Source organism: Cheilinus undulatus, linkage group 9, assembly GCF_018320785.1.
Source record: "Cheilinus undulatus linkage group 9, ASM1832078v1, whole genome shotgun sequence".
NCBI classification, from domain to species: Eukaryota; Metazoa; Chordata; class Actinopteri; order Labriformes; family Labridae; genus Cheilinus; species Cheilinus undulatus.
The window spans coordinates 20,789,605-20,808,057 of record NC_054873.1 but is presented as its reverse complement, the minus strand read 5'-3'; the positions used below and the strand labels follow the sequence as shown (position 1 = coordinate 20,808,057).

General features: G+C 39.3%; 1 protein-coding gene across 1 annotated transcript in view; it reads right to left on the bottom strand.

The window, feature by feature from the left end:
* Positions 1-351: 351 nt before the first annotated feature.
* The window catches only part of LOC121515634 (potassium/sodium hyperpolarization-activated cyclic nucleotide-gated channel 3-like), a 34,285-nt gene continuing 16,183 nt past the window's right edge, over positions 352-18,453 (bottom strand). The window contains exons 4-8 of the mRNA XM_041796510.1: positions 17,427-17,645; positions 13,323-13,469; positions 11,214-11,454; positions 5,039-5,203; positions 352-2,100 (exon numbers count right to left, since the gene is read on the bottom strand). Of these exons, the coding sequence (XP_041652444.1) occupies positions 548-2,100; positions 5,039-5,203; positions 11,214-11,454; positions 13,323-13,469; positions 17,427-17,645 (2,325 nt within the window). The 3' untranslated portion in view covers positions 352-547. The remainder of the gene's footprint in view (positions 2,101-5,038; positions 5,204-11,213; positions 11,455-13,322; positions 13,470-17,426; positions 17,646-18,453) is intronic.

Here is an 18,453-nt window from a genome sequence, read left to right as displayed (position 1 = left end):
TTTAGGGTGTGCAATATTGCTGAAAAGCTCTCCTGGAAGACATGCCGTCATCGAAACCGTTACCTTAGGTGATCTCTGAAACAGGCAAAGTGCACAGTCTGTCTCTCTGCTCCCATCTCTTTAAGGGGGAACCCTGCATTCACACAACAAATTCAGTTATGGGAGAGGATTGTAAAAAAAGACGAGAATTTTTGGTTTCTGGATACAGTTGTGGACAAATCAAACTAAACGGGTAAAGCTAAATGACACAAAGTTGAAAGGACAATGGGGTTTAAACAAATACTTAGAACAAATCACAGAGTGGTTATAATACAATACACAGAACAATTGATATTCTCATGAGGTGCTATATATATCCATCAACAGGTTTTGGATTTATTACTATATTAGAGATGCAATATTCTGTAGAAAAATTCCATAATTGTCCATTACTCTCCCAGATCCATTCACTCTGATTAAAAATGAAACAACTGATCTCCTTAGAAAAACACACCCTCCTACTGCAGAAACCTTCTGCTCAGGCATTAGAGGAGGGTGTGTCTGAATCTCACAAGTTAGACGGAAGTTTGGACTGTTTCTGATCAGTCTCTAACATTGCAGCGTGAGGAGATTGAACACCGATGGGCAGGCTCTGAGGTTCTGACCCTGAATGTGTCCGACTGATGGAAGTGGCTTGCCCCGGGATTTGGCTGTAAGGTTTACTGACAGCCATGGGGGAGGAGAAGGGGCTCGATGCCCCTGGCGTCCCCTCCGAGAAGATGCTCATGGCCAAAGGTCTGTCCTGGTGTATGGAGCTGTGAGAGCCTGAGATAGTCTTTATTTCCTGGGTAAAAAGATCCACAGAGGACTCGGCCCTCTCTTTGGGGGTGCTCGACACCCTGGTGGGGCATGAGGTCTGAGGGAGGAGAGGGCTGTGGGAGCCTGCGGTGCTGGGGAGCTCACCGTGGTAAACTGTCCTCCCCCTTGCAGGGCTCTGTATGCTGGGACTCTGGATGGGAGGCGTGTAGCACGGTGAAGCCTCGGCAGAGCCGTACTGAGCTAAGGAGGCGAGGGCCGAGTGCTCGGGAAGAACCTGCGGGAGGAAAGCAGACTGGAGACCTGCGAGGCTGTGCTGGGCTAGGGAGGCTGCTGCCCCAGTTGTGGCTGCTGCTGCAGACCTTGGCTGGATAAATCCAGAGGTGGACTGCATGCTGGTGATGAAGGGAAACTGCGGGAGAGTCAGACCACTCGACGTCCTGACTGCTCTGTCGTGACTGAACCCCATCTGCTGCAGGCTGCCATGAGAGGGCGGCTGCAGCTGGCTCAGGATAGGGCTGACAGAGCTGCAGATCAGAGGGCTTATGGAGGAAGCAGAGGGGGCTGGGAATCTGCCTACAAGCCTCCCTGGTGCCCCCTGCTGGAGTAATCCTAATGGGTGAGGTGGGGTGGTCATAGCACCGTGAAAAGGCTGAGAGTGGAGCTGGGCAGAGCAGGTGTAGGAGACAGTGGTTTGGCCGATGGGAAAGACTGGAGTCATGCCGGAGTGTGGTGGGTGAGGTGAGGGCTGGTGGGAGGGCAGAGGGGCCAGAGGCTGCAGGCTGCTGGTAAAGATGGGCGCAGACGTCAGTGTAGGTGACACAGAACTGGTGGAGAGATGTGGAAGAGGAGCCCTGAGGGACGCCAGCGTGGGAGTCTCCAGCCCAGATCTGAGCTTGGTGGGGCTGGCAGGAGAAGCGGGGCCTGATCCACAGCTGCTGGATGTGTTGGCTCCAGCATGGACCTTCTTGGAATGGCTGGTTGGGTCCTTTAGGGAGCCGGAGCCCGGGGCCAGAGGGTGGTGAAAGAGGATAGGGGGCAGCTGGGACTGGTGGGCTAAGGCCAGAGCCAGCGGGGTGGTGGCAGCAGCGGCCTGGAGCGGGGCCTGAACCAGCGGGGCCCAGATAACTGGGGTAGGAGATGGGGGTGCAGGGGGGTTCAGGCTGGTCTGGATCAGCTGGGTGCACTGAGCCATGTCACGGTCATGCTGCACGATTCTTTGGATGATTTCACTCTCTTGGAAGTTCAGAGTACCAGAGCTTTGGTGATGCTGGACTTTATGCTGCAGTACTGAGTTCCTCTTCCCTGTTAAGAAGAAAACACAAACAAATATGATGCTATTTTAATTTTTTTATTAATGAGAACATCTGAGACATTTTTTAAACCACATATTAGGAGACTAGCACTGCCTATCTTAACCAAAGGGCTTAAAGCTTATGTGAGAAGGTTTTCACTGCTTATAAAATAGAAAGAAATTAATACTGAAGTCTCTTTATGACCTACATAAGCAGCCATAGACCATTAGTGACAAGATTGATTATTTCTACATAATAACTTTAATGTGTGTAAACATTGCTCGGGGGTAGGTGTCAGATGAAGTGATTAAGAGCAGAAACAGCATCTGTTTACATTTTTCACAACAAAGATGCACAGTGAATGCTATTTTTGGCTGTTAAAGTAAACCAGGGTTAGATTTTTGTTATAAAACACTACACTGAATATTTATTAGGTGATTATGCAGTGATAAAAGGAGGGCTTTACAACAGGGGTGCAAAAACTGATACAAACTCTAACTTAAATTTAAAGCCATAATATATTTGTAGGGCTGTCAAGATTAATCGAGTTAATAGTGATTAATCAAGGTCCACAATAAGAGCGCTACTTTTTTAAATCATGATTAATGACTTTCTTTATTGTCCCTTTCAATACTTTGCCTGATTATGGTAAAAAAAAAAAAAAAAAAGAAAAAAAAAAAGAAGAAAAAAAAAGTTGGGGTTTTTTTTGGATAAAAATGACTTATTTCACAAGACGTGGTGAGGCTGCCTTACTATCATGCTGTATAAGTAATAGTGGTACTATCAGTTTTATCTTATAATTCCAACAGGACACCTATAATAAATACAAATATTGAATTATTAAAGGGATACTTCAACATTTTGGCAAATTCGTCCATTGCCATAATTCCTGTAGTCTTAGTTATAGGTTTGTTACCTTCAGTTGTTGGTGCAAGCTGTTTTTAGATCGGCCGCTGCCGAGTTCGGACCTGCTGTGCCAACTCAATGTAAGCAGACGGTATTCCGGCTTTCCCTCATCAAACTCATCAAATACACAATCCAACAACTCCAAAACGCTCTCGTGGACAAGTTGTGACCTGCACATTCACCATGCTATGAAATAATAAAGTATAATTGTGTAACATTATGACGCATGAAGCAGATAATCAGAACTATTTCTTGAGTAAACCACTGGGCGGAGTGACACAGTGCAGCAGCCATGTCTGGAGTGTAGTTCCGGCTTTGCATTTAGCTTTAAAACATCTCCGTCTCGTAATGTTCCATGATTATTTCATAGCAAAATGTTGAAGTATCCCTTTAAGTGAATTTTAGCAGTGATGAGGCTTACAATAAAAATATGGACTGATTTTTCCCTCTAAGTTTGATAAAACTGGTATATTGTTGTAAAACTGACCATTTCATTTTCTTTATAATACACCAAAAACTGTTAAAAAAAATCATAACTATTAAATGTTTAAATCAGTTTAAGCAGAAAAAAAGGCTCACAGTGAAAATAAAAACTAATTTTTTTCCCCTTTTGTCTATTCAAACCTGTTTTTTCCTCTCTCTTCTTTTTCTTTCTCTTCCTTTTTGTCAGATTTTTACATGTATATATTTTCTCTCCTTAATCTTGTATATAAGTACTAAATAATTGATAAAATAATTGTACTTGATGTCACAAGAATTTAATAAAATGTGCATCATTAAAAAAGGAAAAACTGATTTAAACCACATTAGTATAATAAACAGTTATAAGGTTATAAAACTGACCAAAAATCAAACCTATTCTTATAATTATACCTTGAAAATTTCTAACGATTAGTACAGTTTACCACTGATCACTCTACAATTCTTTACAAACCTGTGGTAACATCCACTTACACTATAGAGTACTATTATCCTACATTAAAATCACTTATTTATCAAAAAAATACCTTTAGTATGGCTTGATAGATGAATTGGCCCTACGTTTGACATGGACACCATTTTAAACGCCTAAACAAGCATATGTCTAAATATGATTCCTCAATTTTTCACACTGAAATTTCAGTTACTGCTAAAAATCAAACCCTACTATTCACCTTTATAATGTGTGCGTTTCATTAACATATCAGAGATACAAGACATATAAGATATTATGGTTATTTATTTTACAGCCTTTGTTTGGGTCAAAAAGAGACATAAAACTAAGTTTTTTTTGTTTTTAGTTCTGGCAGAAACAGGAAGTTTGAGACGCTCAGGACAAATGCTGACTGAACAAATTATTTGCTGTCACTTTCCGTGATGTCAACTGACCTCCATTGATTGGCTGAGAAAAATGATTGTGGTTCTACTGTATCACAGAGAGTTGAGGGGCAGACACAAAGGAAGTTGGCTGAAGTGACCATAGATGGTTCCTTGCCCCATAAAGGGTTAATGCAAACATCAGTCATGTAACGCCCTAGTTATTTGTCTGTGAAAGAATTATAAGAAAAATCTCCTGCTATCCTTAACAATTATTTAAGAGTACAAAAGAGAGATGTAATGTCAGTAAAATACAGATCCATGTTTTTATATTCCTTTTTATTCTATGCATGATGTTTTCATAGTTGAAATATAAATTTGTATTTTATAAAGTCTAAGGAGGATCCTGAATATTTAAGAAGCTGACGCACTGATGACCTGATTCACCTCTGAATGGGATTAAAGGCATTTTTTAAAATGAGTGTTCAGATTTGAATTATGTTCTTTGAAATATTTCTTTTCCTGTAATTAAGAATACCATGAAGCCATCCTGAAAAAATATTCAGTTGTTTGATCCTGTTGTGGCAGATCACATAACCACAAACTTTTATTGTCCTGTATGAATGTTCTACAGTTAGCCTCATTTAATATTACATATGCAGAGTTATGTAAAAAGGAGCAGATAAGATCATATCTCACAGTTAAATATGCAGTATTCTCCTTTAAATTCTTTGCAGCAGACTCACCAATGCGGTCAAGGCGATCAAGGGCTACGGTCTCAAATGCCCTCCTCATCATGGGATACTCCTCCAGCACCTCATTGAAGTTGTCCACAGACAGAGAGTACAGCCGACAGTAGTTATCCGCTCGCACGCTGGCTGTCCTCCTGCCACGGGTCAGCAGGCAGATTTCTGCAGAGTGGAGGGAAAAAACATTAAATGATCTTTGTAAAGCTTTCCTGCTGAGAGATTTATGTGAAATATATTTTGAAATTATGTAATTAATAAGAAGAGTTATGCTATTATCTTTCACTTTATTCAGCTGAGTATGGTGATGCATTACTGCCATATTACATCGATGGAATCCATTCATAAAAGGGACGGCAAAAATAGTATTATTAGTATGAGATGATAAAACGTGAAAAGGCCGGTGCCTCTGAACTCCACAGATGGAGCACTTAATGCAATTTCTGCAGCTTACAGTTTGTCCTGACCTCATCTGTCGTGCCAGATCAGGAAAATAAAATAATGCGCCATTTAAAAAAAAAAAAAAAAAAGGAGACATATTTTTCAGGACAGACATATTGAGGATGTACAAACACAAACACAGACTTGCACGCGCTTTCTTCACTGTCCTGTTTACCAATTTCATCTATTTATCTCACATGACACATCTTTTGTTTAGCCATTTTAAACTCTGCCCTAAAATCTGTGTGTGTTATGTTTGCTTCGTAGCCTAAAGCAGGAAAAAGAAAAGATTTTTCGTTGTCATAATTTCATTGTTATATAAAAAAATGAATGCTGGAGAATGGTGACGCAAACATGCATGTGTTGAAATGGCATCTATATTGTGATTTAAAAACTTCACCAGTTTTCAGATGAGAGCTTTTGCATTAAAAAGACATGAATATTCATTTAGCTTTAATAAATCATGACACTTAACATCCCTACAAAGCCAGACAACACTGACAGCTTTTTGAGACCACATCAAGGGCAGTGACAAATGGTGCATTAGATTTCAGCATTAAATATTGTGTTAACCAAAGGGAAAACCCCACAAATGGAATCAAAGATCACAAAGCTTTGCTCCTCTTAGTCCCGTACCCTTTTAAGGAGATGATGTGGACAATTTTTCCCAGCTGTAATAGTCGGGGAGGTTAATCTGCTGAGTGCTGGAGCAAAATAAATCAAAACAAATCATACAATCACAGCTCCTTCACATACAGTGCTTAACAAATTTATTAGACCACCCTAACCCTAACCAAAGGAAGCTTTATGCCACAGCTGCCCTAAATTAACAGCATTGGTAATTACCAAAATCATTTTTTATGTTTCTGTAATGGATAATACACCAATATGTAGAAGCTCTTTAAGCGAAATGATATTCTTAATGCTAAAATATCATTATTATTGTTATCCATGAATTTTCAAATTTACTGATTTACAAAATAACTGAAAAAATAGTAAAGTACATTAATATTTCTTGATTAATATGTCAAATTATAGTTATTGACTTGCATTCCTGAACAGAAAAATGAGTTTTAGTGGTTGAATGTTATGCTTGATTCATTTCTGACTTCTCAGAGAAGCCCAGTCAGCCGGCTCAAATTTGGATGAATTCAGTTTGAAATTCCTCATTCCTGTTCAAAATGGTAAAACATGGAGAGCTCACTGAAAATGAAAGAGTCCGCACTAAAGCACTTCATGATGCTGGATGGTCTTTGAGACAATATGACACGTGGTCTAATAAATTTGTTAAGCACTGTACATCTAAGTCGACTCACTACCAGAATATATTAGCATGTAGTACACAGAGGGCTGCACTGTAAAGATTACTGATTCAATCGGTCTGAAAATATCTCATTAGATTCATCATGAGTCACATTCACCTAACAAGTCCAGATAAACATCCTATTTCAAGATACAGACATCAAATAAATGGTGAATTGAATGTAATATGTAGCACTGTCTGCCAATGTAGCAGGCAAGTTTTACCTAGATAGACACTGGGGTTGTGGGGTGAAAAGCCACGATTACAAGAAACAGTGCATCAAGCATTGTAGCCTGATTTACAGTGTTATTTAAAGCCATGATATCTACATCCCTGTGACTTTTTGCCTTCATTATGATTATCCTAAAGGTGTAACTGGGCTACAAGGCGATCCTTCTTTGTACCAACTTAGGATGAATAACAGTGGTGTTACAGGGGCAAAAAACAGGATCCGTGGAGCCAACAGGGGCCACAACTCAATATGTGGGTACAGGTCTGATTATGTGTATGTGGAGCTCCCTAAAGACCAAACATACAATAACTTCACTGACAGGGACATGTAACTTCACAACGCTGTAGTAACAAATTGAATGTCACAAGACAGCGAGGCTTTGCTCACGGTTGTGGGAATGCATTGCAAAAAACACCTTTTGATTGGTCAACTGGACATTCAGAATCAGCCAAACAGCATGATAGCACATGCAAATAAATATTTTATCAGCATTTCAATCTGGTTCTAGAAAGCAAGCAACATACTGTTACAGCTGCTCCTATGTAGCTCTTTATATTGATTTTTCAAAGGCATTTGACACAGTAAACCACAGTTTGTAGATAAATGTCCACCATCACGTAGACATATAAAAGCAAGCTGGTTTGCCAACTATCTGACTGATAGAACACAATATGTTTAGATGAATGGATCTACCTCTTCTATCCCTAAGGTCTCTATAAGTGTACCCCAAGGATCGGTCTTAGGACAAATTTTTACTCTCATTTATATTAATAATTTGTGTGATAACTTGTCAAATGTGTCTTATCATTTTTATGTAGATGATACCATGATACTCAATTACACAGGCCTATGAGTTTTAACAGGCTGCTTTAAATGTTGTTCAATCTTGTCCGCAGAAAATTAAACTGTCACATGCAGAGTATTCAGATCTCAAAAGTTGTACATATATCTTATTACATTAACTTTCTTTAATATAATAAACATATAATACATTTGTGACAGACTTCCCTGTTTGTACAGGTGTGTCCCTCTTATGAACAAGAAAGAAAACAGTTTTTCACCATTAGAGAGAAAAGTTTTTAAGTCTAAACAAGGACCACTTTATTTCTCTGGATAAAATCATGATGTGAGTAACAAGCGGCAACCTCTGGTCCTGAAATATCAAACCACCAATCCACTTGAGGCTGGCTGCAGGAACACCAAAAGTCCCATGCACAACACATGTTAAAAAGCCATTTTTTACACAAGAAATAAACTGGTTTACAGCCTGGTTCAAAATACCAAACGTGCCTCATTAGCTAATGTCTTTATGTCCTCTCACTGTAGGGGGGTGAATTTTTTGTACCACAATCGTTTCGGTCATATTTAGGAAAAACCTCACTGCGCACTGATTGGCGTGTTTTATATGATTGACAGATAGCTTGACAGGTAGATGCAACCTCCAGAAGGCCGGCTTTAGTGCCAGTTTAGCTAACAGGAAGTTGAGCTCAGTGGGCAGGCTCTTGTCTGCCGTTGGGGGATCCAAAGTTCGGTTAAGAAAGCAATTTCATTTTGGAGGCCGCCATGGATTGGCTTCAAAAGCAGTTTGAGTCCGCCTATTGTAATCAAACAGCTGACTTCACACAGGCTTTGTCCAATTCTTTCTACAATCTATGGTGAATATTCAAAATAATGTCACGTTCTCCATCTGTTCTGCCACTGAGCAGAGCCCACACCTCTACTACCTTTAACTGTGAGAGGGTCATAAATGCAGTAGCTAAGTTCATGCATGCATTTTGTTTTTAAGCCTGAGCTAGCTTAGCATTCTTTGTTTTGGATGTGTGGTGTTTATTCTTTTTGAGATATCCCATTATGTTTAAAAAAGGCTTTCTGTTGTCAGTTCAAGGCCTAATTTTCTGCACAGCCCTCACTGCATTTGATGTACTTGTGAAGCTTCATTCATATATTTGAGATGCTATACATACAATAAAGATTAGTTACAATATACTGTATCCTAGTTCTGTATTTTTCTGCATTAAAATACTACATGAACTCATTCTATCCTTGTAGAAATACTTCTTTAACCAAGGCTAAAACTGTATAAATGCTGGAACTGATTCACAGCTGCAGTGTTGTTCACACACTTCACTGGTAAACTGAGCTACATTAGGATAAATGATCAGATAACGTTTTTGTTTCTTTTTTGTCTAACTCTCATGAAATCACTACTAAGTCAATAAGCAAGTTTTAAGCCATGTTAACATAATTGAAGCTTAGCATAAGTCCAAGCAAGAACACTTCTCTATTTCCATTCATCCTTTCGTGCATTAATAATCACTCCTTCAAATGTCTCCCCTTTGCTGCTATGGGCATCTACTCATTAAAATTCTGAGCCAATCTCATTCTGCCACGACCTGTCTTCATCCAATCATCCTGTTGCTGCCATATTTTAAAATCTGTTCTCCTGTCCTCCGCAGTCAGTCTGTTGTTTCATCGTGACAGCTGGAACCCTCCTCCACCCTAGCCACCTCCATTACATCTCAGCAGTGTCCAGGTCCAGCTCTTCTGTACCAGTCTGCACCCTTTAATTCCAAGTCATCTCATCAGGGTTTGGGTCAAGCTCCTCAAAAGTCCACCCCTCACCTTATCACATTTGTCTATTTGCCAAAGACATTATGCATTTCTAAGCATGTCCAAACTTAAAAAATGTATTATTGCTAACTCCTATTAAGATTCTCCTGATTGAAATGAGGACGCCAAGAGTAGAGAATACACTAATAAATTGCTGCAGCACCTAGATGTCTTGTTTTATTAACAGTAAACTTCAGATCATTTCTCATGCCTCCAGATAAAAGAATTAATCATTAACCATTTTTAAACTGTAGATTTTGTAGATTGCAATACAAGTGGTGCATGTTACATTATGGCTTCAGGGAAGACCACAGCACTCTGGTCATCCCAGGGCAGCTCTCTCTTAATTCCCTGCTAAGTTCTATGGGGATGGACACTGACAGATGTGGAGCAGAGACTAGGGGGTGAACTTATAATCAGATCAACAAATATAACCAGAGCAGCCCGTCTCCAAGGACTGTGGCCTACTGTGTAGAGTGGAAACAATGACATGTGAGTATAACATGCATCTAAAGCAGGGGTGTCAAACTTCCAGCCCACGAGCAGGCGCCATACGGCCCGCGAGACATTTAGGAAAAAAGATGGACATTTAAAAAAATATATTAATTTTCAATATTTACTAACTTAGAAGTTTGAAATACAAATTTTCACTCATTTTTCATGATCAATCTATAAAATAGAAAAGATCATAGTACAATGCAATAAATGTGGCACATTGACCTCTCTTTAGAGCAGGCAGGAACATCGAAAAAGAGGCACGGCAGGGCACACAGCAGAGCACCTGCTTTATCACCTCAGATTGGCAAACACGCTGTCCAAAAGAGAAGCTGATACAGACAGCATGATTTTTAGGACTGAAGGAGAGGGATTTATTTTGTTTATTAATTTATTTATTCATTAAGATGAAGACCGTTATAGAAAGTAGAGTCCGGTCCTGTCTGCACCTTAGTTTTACTGTTTCCTTCCTTGGGCTTTAACAAATGTCAGAGGTTTTTGCCTTTTAAAACCAAACATCTATCCCTGCGGGGGATTGAAGCTGCTCAATCCCTGCTGTTAGTGTGTGGGTGGATGGGGGGGTGGGGTGGGGGGGTGGGGGGGGGTGCTATATGTTGCTAAAAAATAGCCTGGCCCACAGGACATCTTTCTGGAGCAAATCCGGCCCCCCACCCTAAATGAGTTTGACACCCCTGATCTACAGTCTTTTTATTGACAGGTTCTTTATTTCACAAGTGAGGTCTAAATCATTCACATGAGTTCTGTCATCACTTTTAGAGCATCTTTACATACAGGTAGTGGTGCTGCTGAGGGAAATAGAAACACACTCTTAAGACATTTATTATAGATGGGCTTTAAGCGGATTTTTTTTATTTTATGATAGTATTTAAAGGGATACCGCTGCTATTTTTGAATAACCTGGGACATAGTATTACCATATGACCACCCAACACCGACAGGCACTCGAGGGAAATATACTTGCTGCAGATATTTCAATTTATTACAAGCAATTGAGGGCTCATTTTTGACTTTTATATCTTGATATAAAACACTTTTTAAAATCTGAGTTTTCATAGCGTATGTGTAGTCTTTACCTCCGAAATACGAGCCATCAGAGAGCTTAGTGTCTTTGCTGCTCTTGGTCAGCACGCTGACGACTCCGTGCTGGATGAAGTACATTTTCTTGCCGATGGTTCCCTCTCTGATGATGTAGTCACCCGGCTGGAAGACTTCGAAGCGTAGCTTCGTCAGCATGGAGGTGACAAAGTTCGGATCAGCGTTGGCGAACAGAGGCATGGATGCCACAAGTTTTCGACAGTTAAAGTTGATGATCTCCTGCAGAAGAAACACAGCAGGAAAAATAAAGGGTTAGATTATAGCTCAGTTATGTCTGCCACATCACACATGGCAGCATTGGTGCATGTGTACATTTCAATCATTATAAAAGCTTGAAGGTTAACAGCTTAGGGCTCTGTTAATAAGGCTCTCTGCATACAGTCCACAGCCATGACTAATCAGATTACATGACTATTCATATTACCGTGCAAAGTAAGAGAGCTGTATTAGATTATACAAATAATTAACTGTAAACCACTTAGAGGAGAGATGCTTACCTCATTAACATGTGATTCAAAGAACCAGAACCAGAAATCTCCTAAAGATGTATGAATTTTAAATCCTTTGTAATGTTGTTTTATGTGTCTCAGTGTTTCTATGCTTGGTGTTAGATATAAGGGATACACAATGTTGGATTTATGCCAATATTGCCAAACTCATTTCAGCCAATACTCAACATACATTCACCCATTTTTCATAATATGGAAAATAAAGTCCCACCTGAGCAAAAATTCAACTGATACTCTTGCCTATTTTGACAATCTGTCTTAAAAACAGAATAAGACAAACAACACACAATTCCATCATAAATGATGAATGATAAATCCTGTTACTAATAACACAACATACAGTTACAACAAGCTTTAGATGCCTTTTTAAGAGCTAGCACTGTAACAACCTGCTGACCAGCTGTGAGCCCTGTCTGCATTAAATAAAAATTAAACAAGTTATTATGGAGCAAATACTTTCAAACTAAAATCAATTCTCCAAATAAACCAACAGGTTTGCAGGGTGGTTCCCTGAGACAATCCTGACAAATTACTTTAAACAACAATAACAAAAATCCAAATATATTTCTCTTACATTCAAAATATTTAACCCACTGTAGTTCAGACCTATTCCTTCAGTGGTTCTCAGCTGGTGATTTGGGGCCCAAAAAAAGCTGTTTCCAGTTGACCGTGAATGTTTGTCAGGAAAAGTCCATCAAAAAGTCCATGATGTTTGGAGGTGGACATGAAGTACATGCATACATTTTCAAGGTGTTCTGTGATGGTAAGTAAATTTTGGTCTTTTTCCTCTAGATTTCAACTAATCTATCTCAGTTTCCCAGATAATAAAGCAGATTTTACCAAGATAATAATTCAGGTTAGCCTGTTGTTTCTGCTTCAAACTTCACAAAATTAATGCCACACTTTATTAGCTGAAGTGCTGCGTTACAGTAATACAGACTGCTGATATGTACGGTCGATATTTCAGCTGTAAATTGACTCAAAGTTTTATACCTGCAAATATATCATCTTTAATCATTATCTTTAATTACCCCCTGTCAGCATTTAGAACATTAAAAATAAGTCTGTAGGGGCACTGGTATGGCTCACCTGGTAGAGCAGAGGCCCCACATACAGAGCCGTTTGATACATGCCATCTCCCACTCTCTCGCTCCACATAGTTCCTGTCTTTTTAAAACTGTCAGATCAATTAAAGGCAAAAAGCCAGATGAACAAACAAATATAAAAAAAAAAACGCAATCCTGTCAGTGACAATCTTGGTCTTTTAGGACATAAAGAGGTATAAAGAGATATCGTTTATTCTATATTGATCCTTAATCTCTGAAGCAACAGAAATTCAGTGACCACCTGCAAATACTGAAGGTCCATTTTTAGGTCAAGTATGCAAAATGGTCCTGCATGTCTTTGTTTCAAATGCAGGATGGTTATTTTTGCTGGGTGGGCTGCTCAAAAATGTGGGGGTTAAATAAATAGTATACACACTTCTCCAGGCACTACTACACCACCGGATAGCAGTCACCTTAACGATGACTCAGCAGTTTCATGATTAAAGCAAGTGAAATGAAGAGGATATCTAACCTCTCTGAGTGGCTCATTCAGCTCCTCCAGGATGCTCTCCTCGTCAAACATCTTGCCCTGGTATCGGTGCTCGTAGTAGTCATGGATCCTCTGTCGCATGTCCGCAGGGAGTTTGTGGAAGGACATGTACTGCTCCACCTGTTTGTACTGTCAAAACCACATCAATAAAGTCAAATTATTAAAAAAGTAGAAATATTTAAGCAGCCAAAAGAAACACATGTTAAGTATATGTGTATTTGTGAAACAGACAAAATGCAAAGTCATGTGAACATGAATATATTAAACTGATTGATGTGCTGGCTCAGAGGTGGACTATAATGTGTCTCATTATGTTAACTGTCAGACCATCTGTGAAACCTGCCCACAGAGCAACGCTGCGCCTCCATCCCATCTGACAACCACAGCAGCTCTATGCAGCTAATAACATTAACTACTGTGTCCTTCAGCCTGTACTCCACCAGCACCGCACATACGAGTGCTGTCTGTGTGCCCAATCTATGGATGTTATATCCTGCTGGAGGTCACCCCGCTACAGTGTCTCCTTTCTGTGTTAGAAATGATAATAATATTAACATTCATCACTTAAATGTGGCTTTACTGGTTCACCAGTTTATGCTCTCACTCAGCATGTGTATGAGGATATTTTCATTAAAAGGTGGGAATTCTGAATGACATACTGAATTATACTCAGAATTATTTGAACTAATCTGTTTCTAGTGATTGAATAAGTACTAAAATCCTTATTTAAGCAACCATGGACAGGAATTTCATTTTTTATTTCTAAAAAATGTTGACATTTAGTTTCTTTAAATGTGAAGTTTTTATTTAGATATAACCTTAATAAATTATTATTTTCTAAACTTGAACCTGCATATCAATTGAAATGAATTAAATTTAACTTAATAGAGACAATGCAGCTTAACATAGTCTCATTACTGAGCATGAAGCTGATGTGCTGCACAGAGATTTTATAGCTATTACTAATTTCCAACTCTTGTCCCTAGTTGGACATTTGAGTAAACAAAGTTCATAAAATGTGCAAAATTCAGCCCAGTGTCTTACTGTATAGAAGACACCATGACCTCAGTATGTTAATATTAGTGTTTTTTTATGTATGGTAAAATACGTGATTGCATAAATATTAACCCCCTTTAAAGTGACTGACCTAATTCAACAGAGGTCCAGTCAATTGGTGCTAGTAGTCCCACAATTACTGAAATGGGGATCACCTGAGTGCAGTGAATGTGTCTCAAGTGACTGTAGTATAAAGACGTCTGTGTCTGGGAGGTCCAGTCACTGGATAACCAGTGTTCCTGGCTATCATTACACCATGAAGACAAAAGAACACTCCTAGCAACTCAGAGAAAAGATATGGAAAAGTTTAAGTCAGACGATGGATACAAAAATAATTCAGTTAAATGTAAATCTGCCTAGATCAGGCTGTCCTCAAAAACTGAGGGGCCGTGCAAGGAGACTGGTGAGAGAGGCCACCAAGACACCTCTGACTAATCTGAAGGAATTACAAGCTTCATCATCTGAGATGGGAGAGACTTCCATCTTCATCAGTCAAAGCTGTATGGGAGAGTGGCCAAAAGAAAGCATTGTTTAAGAAAACTCATTAAATCTTGACTAGACTTCACCAAAAGGCATGTGGGAGACTCCATGGTCAAGTGAAAGAAAGTTCTTTGGTCTGATGAGACCAAAATGGTGCTTTTTGGCCATCTGACAAGATACTATGTTTGGCAGACACCAAATTCTGCACATCACCACAAACACATCCCCACTGTGAAGCACAGGGATGGCAGAATCATGCTGTGAGGGTACTTCTAAGCAACTGACCCTGGAAGGCTTGTAACGGTAAAGGGTAAAATAAATGCAACAAAATATAGAAAAATCCTGGGGGAGAATCCTATTCAATTTGAAAGAGAACTATGGCTTGGGAGAGATTTATTTTCCAGTAAGACAATGACTTGAAGCATACCGCAAAAGTTACACAGAAATGTTTTAAAGACAACAAGGTGAATGTTTTGGAGTGGGAGAGTCAAAGCCCAGACCTCAATTCAATACAGAATTTGTGGCTGGACCTGAAAAGGGCTGTTCACACTGATTCCTGTGCATCCCGCCAGGCCAGAACTTAAGCAGTTTTGCAAAGAAGAATGGAGTCTGAGTGTCCAGATGTGCAAGCCTGATTGAGACCTATCAACTCAGACAGCCAAAGGTGACTCTACTAAATACTGACTTTGGGGGGTATATATGCAGTGTCTTATTTCAGATAACATGTTTTTATTTAATTGGCATACCATTATAGAAATCTGGTAACAGCTGGAACATAACCCATGCTAATGACATACCAGCTCCCATCTAGGTTATATTAATAAGTTTTATCTGTAATGGTCTGAGAGAACAGCGAACAATTCATTATAAAGCACACGTTTAAACATGAGCCACAAATCTGCTCGACTCTGCAGAAAAAAGCCAATCAGCTGCTTGATTCCCTGACTCCCTGACTACCTACCATTCAAAGAGCAAGCATTTGCAAGCATATTTCTTTTATCCCCCTAGACTTTTTACGACTTATTATTATTAATATTATTATTATTATTATTATTAACCAAGGTGGACTGCATTGGTTTGCATGTGAAATGTTTTGAAAAGGTCATAAGCAAGATTAATAGTTTCACTTCACTCAGAAGATAAGATGGACTGTTATGATAGTAACTGGACACTTCAGGACACTTAAAACAAAACTGCAAAATGGCCTGGGTGTTCTGTTGTATAGCTTTTGTTGTAAAAAGCAACTGATAAAAATAAAGTATCAAAAAAGTTGATTTCTGGTGTGCAGATGGCCGAGTGGTTAAAGCATATCTCCCCTGCTCTCTCATACCTGTTTGAAACTCTATCCACCGTCTTCTACTATTTTATAAAGGAATTAAATACCCTAACAATATATATTATAAAGAAAAAATAGGTTGATTTCTTATCTTCATGATGACAGCCCCAACAAATGGGTCTTCATTTTAATGAATCTACATCATGATGTTGTTTCTGCAAACTTTAGATCCCTTAATAGTGATTAAATCACAATGAGCTATCATATTTTTGGGAGCTTATACAGGTGAAGTTAGCAAGAGTGAAGCCAAAGTATAACTTACATTCTACTGCTGAACCTAGACTCAGAGGGCAAATGGCACTACTCCGGATAATTTAACAAAGAAGTGGGGTGCAGACGGCCCAGTGGTTAGGTCGTGCCCCATGTATGCAGGCGGCCCAGGTTCAGGCTCAGCCTGAGGCATCTTTCCCGCACTCTCTCATCCCTATTTCTCACTCTATCCACTGTCTGCCACTAAAAATAAAGGCAGAAAAAGCCCAAAAATATATCTTTGGTGATGGCATTTCCACTGCAGATTTAAACACCACATGGAAGGCCTGGAGGCCTGACACAAATGGTGGAGAAATTAAAATCGGTTACCAGAGGCATATACCATCCATTATAGACGGTGATTGCGATTGCCAAAGTATTTCCAAATCAATGTTTGAGGCTATTTACACAGCGTGTAATCTGACACCTACCCTGTGGCAGTATTTACAAGCATCAACAATAGATCTTTTAAAGTTTTTTTTTCTCTTATGAAAGTTTTACTTCCTTTTTGGGTTATATACAGGTATCAGTAACTATTTTAATCAGTTTCATCACCAGCTGATAACTCCTCACAGGAGCTTTAGGCACAATCACTGTTAAAACACTTGACAAGACAAGACATATCATTTAATGATACCAGAAAAGGACACTGATCTGTGCATCTCTTTTAATGCTTCTTGTTTTACATCCTCTTACATCCTGTGTTGCTTGGGTTCTCAGTTAAATACATTTCTTATGTTGTTCTTGTTACTTTAGTGTTGTCTGATTTTGTGTTTGGATTCTCATACTTTGATCTTATGTATGCTTTTTCTTGTATGTCAGAGTATTTTGTAAACCCTCATTACTATGAGGGCAGTAAAAATAAAGCTATTACTTAAAAATTACCTAAGTACTGCATTATGCTCCACTCCTGGCTTCAGTAAAGAACATTTTCTTTCCAGTCTTCTACAGAAAAAAACACCCACCTTCTCCTGGTACTGCCTTCTGGAGGAGTCCAGGGACTGAATGAGAGCAGTCGCATGCCCCACAAACATGGCGAAGCAGGTAGCGCCCACGATCATGCTGAGGATGGTGAGCCACACGTCAGCCATGCCGATGGGGGGGTACAGCCCATACCCAATGCACAACATGTGACTCATGGCCTTGAACAGAGCGTAGGAGTACTGCTGACCCCAGGTGTCATTCTGTGAGGAGCAGAGAGGAGGAAACAGAAAGTTTTGAAAGAAAATATTAACTTAACAGCTGCAGACAAAACTGTGTGGTACAGAAATATCATTGAATGCACAAAGATGACCTAATTTCTTTAATACGATAAGAGCGACTTGATCAATTTGGGGCTAATTTGAGTAATTTTCCAATCTATTGAATGGTTCTGTTATTAAAATTATCAAAAAAGAAAAACTGGCCACAGTAACAAGTAATGTATAGAAATGAAAAGAAAATCTATTTTTGTATTGTAAGTGACAAAAAAATGGATTGAAATCACAAGAAACTGCGACAAATCAATGTTAGACATTCGGAAAAAATTTTAAAAAAGCTACTGTGAGGACTGAAGAAGCCTTTTGTAGGGGAGGCAAAACGTCTTCAAGAACCTCAATCAAGTCCAGTTGCCCCCTGGACAAAGAGTTGGACGCCTTAGATCAGGTTCTCTTCAGTTTTTATCATAAGTCTAGCTCCCTCTTGATTTTGATCAGTCAATGAGGGAGATGTGATATTGTCGAGTGACACTGTTCCAAATGTTGTTTTTTTTTTCTGTTTTCAACTGACGGAACAGAGACAAAAAAACAGCTGACTCTAAGGGTGTCTTTGTCCATCCAGGAAGTATCATGCTAAAAACATCCAAAATCTTGTTCTGTACATGTGGCGTGGTGCTTTTTCAAAAAAATCAAATCCTACTAAGTCTGATACCTACCTCCAGGCAGTTTTGCAGTTTTACAAGCATTAAAATCATTTATATCAAATTTAAGCATTTTGTCTCTGGGTGTCTTTTTT